Source organism: Notothenia coriiceps, unplaced genomic scaffold (assembly GCF_000735185.1).
Source record: "Notothenia coriiceps isolate Sejong01 unplaced genomic scaffold, NC01 NC01_scaffold00016855, whole genome shotgun sequence".
In the NCBI taxonomy this organism is placed as follows: domain Eukaryota; kingdom Metazoa; phylum Chordata; class Actinopteri; order Perciformes; family Nototheniidae; genus Notothenia; species Notothenia coriiceps.
The window spans coordinates 1-3,381 of NW_011349556.1; the positions used below are offsets into that span (position 1 = coordinate 1).

The following is a 3,381-nucleotide window of genomic DNA, read 5'->3' on the forward strand; positions in this document are numbered from 1 at the left end:
TTTTGAGATTTTTGAGAAAAAGTCAACATTTTGAGAAAAAGTCAGATTTATTCCTCCATCTTGTGACTGTGTAACTCCCTCTCTTGGATATCAGCATGTGAAGGACACTGTTCAGGAACTAGTTGATGCTCTGTATGTGATGACTACTTCCATTCTGGAGAGGATCACAGATACATGGATCCTGAGACTGAAGCTCAAGCCGGGGACCAGGGAGAGTTTTCTAAAACGTACCCATGGAGTATTCCCCCAGCAGGTACCCCTTGGTGTCCGTCTTGCTGCTGTGGACCGTCCTCAGAGCGCTGAACAGAGGCCTCCATCCCGACAGGATCTGAGGGGAACACATCTCCACCAGCTCCCCGATGGAGGTGATCACCTGCAGGGACACATATCAGACACATGAAGCTGCTGCAGGGGACTTTTTATTGATTGATGCTGTGGAGCAAATTCCAGATTTAACCACCTTCTGGTAAGGAAATAACAAATATACAAGCTTAAACCAAAGTTGTGTTATTTAATAAAGAGTTATAGCATTTAAGAATCAATCTATTTCCAGCTGGAAGGACAGATAACCTGATCCGACCAAGTTACAAAGGAAAAGCAATGACTTCATACAGAGGAGCAGGAACCAAAAGGGACATAAGACATGCTAAACATAACAGGTAATATGATAATCTGCATGTCTGTCGAACACAAGAGAGCAGAAGGTTTCCAGTCTGTTGACAGCCGTAGTTTACATGAGGACTGACACATTTCATCTGTGACTGAAATGAGACTTGAGATACAAGCGTGAGATCTGCAGAGAGTCTCCTCACCTGGTCCTGCACGTCCTCGTCGCACAGCTCCAGCTGCATGATGTGCTCGAAGGGTCTGAACAGCGCCTCGTTGAAGTGGAAGAGAGGAAGCTCCGCCCAGCTCGTTAGCACCTCCGTCAGCACGTCGTGGATGAAGGACACGGCCTTCTGGGAAACGTGGCGCTCTTTGTGACAGGCCGCCTGCGACGAGAAGATCATTTAAACCACAAGGTATACGTTTAAGCAAACACAAAGTCTCTAAGGTCTCCTATTATAATATTTTTAGGCATTTATTATGGGTCTCAGATATTTAGAAATATATAAAAACATGTCTATGAAGTGTTTATTCTAGCCATGCTCCTAATAATCATACCCCTCTATTTCAGCCCTGTTAGAGAAGTGCTGATTCTGGGTCTGTAACTATACGAAAAAGGGGGCGGAGCTTATGCAGGAGAATTCTACCAGCAGAAATTCAGCTAAATGCTGCCATGATTAAACTCCATATCATGTTCCAAACCACATCAAGGATTCTCTCTCGCTCTCTCTCTCTCGCTCTCTCTCTCGCTCTCTCTCTCTCTCGCTCTCTCTCGCTCGCTCTCTCTCTCGCTCTCTCTCTCTCGCTCGCTCTCTCTCTCTCTCTCTCTCTCTCTCTCTCTCTCTCCTCTCACCACAAGTGACTTCCTGCTTCTTCACACACATGCTCTCCAGTACAGGTTAGCTCTGAGTGTTAGCGATGCTAATGTAAACACCGACCATATTATGTCCAAAACATTGTTTCTGATAGCAACGTTTCTGATTGGGCTGTGGGTCCGCATTTCAGATATTACGTCATATCGGACGCAAATCTGGATCAGCTCCGTTGTTCCCCCGTTTTTAGAGATTTGGGTACGGAGGAAAAGAGAGAGGGTTTTATTTTCTGACGCTGCGTGAGTTCCCCGACACACCGGGGAAACATTGATGTAGAAAAGACATCAAAAAGTGCATTTTGCCTGATAGGAGACCTTTAAGAGGATCTTTGCACATGACAGCGTGTAGCACCAACCCCCATCTTATTTTAAAGAGGCTCCTCACCTCCACCAGGTGGGGGGCCACGACGCTCCAGGCCCTCATCATGTGCAGCAGGGGCCGGTTCCTGTTCCTGACGATCCTCAGCATGGCCTCGCCCAGTCGGAAGAGATGCAGAGCGCTGCGACGCTCCAGAGTCGATTTGGCCTCTCCTGAAAACACAGGAGCATTTATTTCCTCTCATTTAGCTCCCCAAAGGTTTGCCAATGAATCCCAACGAGGGCTTTTGAGTTTGCTAATCTGTAAAAACAAAATGATCTCCAAAGAATAGAAGATGGAAAACTTTGACCAAGTTTATTCTTAAGCAAAGTGTATTTTACTATAAATTAATTCAATGTAAGGTAACTTATAGAGCATGTGGTGTGTGTGTGTGTGTGTGTGTGTGTGTGTGTGTGTGTGTGTGTGTGTGTGTGTGTGTGTGTGTGTGTGTACCTGGCATTGCCAGTGAGTAGTCTCCGGTCTCGGTCACAGAGTGGAACAGCTGACACTGAGAAGCCTTCCTGAGCTGCTGCAGGAAACCAACCAGAGCCACCAGGTTCAGCTTAGTGGCTGCTTCCTCAAACAGCCTGCAACACACACACACACACACACACACACACACACCGAGACACACACAGCAAGACACACACACACACACAAACACAGAGACAATGTCAAATTGTGACATTAACAGTTATCGAATGTGTTTTCATTTACAGAATACTTTCAGATAAAGGAACATTCCTGCGTACTTTAAAGCAAATTCACACTTTCATTTCTATGCAATCATCAGATGTCCACCACCTGTGTGCCATCATATAAGCTACTGTTTTTAATATCGATCAATGTGTTTTCTATAAAAGAAACAGGAAGGCTTTGAGCACCGGGAAAAGCACTTTATAGATAACATGTATTATTATTATTATTATTATAATATAAGCCCCGTGTGTTTTCTGCCTCCTCTTGCACTGTTTATCATTTGTTATCAGGTATGATTGTGATTTTTTTTATTGTAAATAAAATAAATGGTACTTGTGGGTTATCTGTCACCACTTTTTTCTTTAATTTTCCAACCCTAACAAAAGTGCGTATTCAGAGAGTCTGACACAAACAAAAAAAGCGGCGACAGATAACCCACAAGTACTAACAAAATAAAGTCTACAGTAAGAACCCCGATCAAAAGGTGAACAAACACTATGTATTAATTGTATATGCAGAAATGCAGCGTGTTGCCCTTTAACTACACTCTTTGTTTACTATCCCTAGCACCACTTTCAGCTGCGAGTGTGTTCAGCCCATCTGCTGCAGGAGATCAGTGGGAACATTTGATTTTTTATTCTGCCCTAAAAGCAGTGAGATCATCGGTTACATAAGAGATGATCCTTGAAATAAACACAGAGCATTCCCTGCTGTGCCAAACTTTAATAAGTGCAGAGCGGCTGGCTGACACACACACACACACACACACACACACACACACACACACACACACACACACACACACACACACACACACACACACACACACACACACACACACACACAC

The 3,381-nt window shown here is 44.4% G+C and overlaps 1 protein-coding gene across 1 annotated transcript; it reads right to left on the bottom strand.

Annotated features, from left to right (window-relative positions):
- Positions 1–231: 231 nt before the first annotated feature.
- Positions 232–2,443, bottom strand: LOC104949867 (brefeldin A-inhibited guanine nucleotide-exchange protein 3-like; the record flags this gene model as incomplete). Its single annotated transcript, XM_010776299.1, has 4 exons — positions 2,289–2,443; positions 1,863–2,008; positions 813–992; positions 232–373 (listed from the first exon to the last, which is right to left on the bottom strand). Coding segments are annotated over exons 1-4 (475 nt in total), but the record flags the coding sequence as incomplete, so codon positions are not given.
- Between the last annotated feature and the right edge of the window lie 938 nt (positions 2,444–3,381).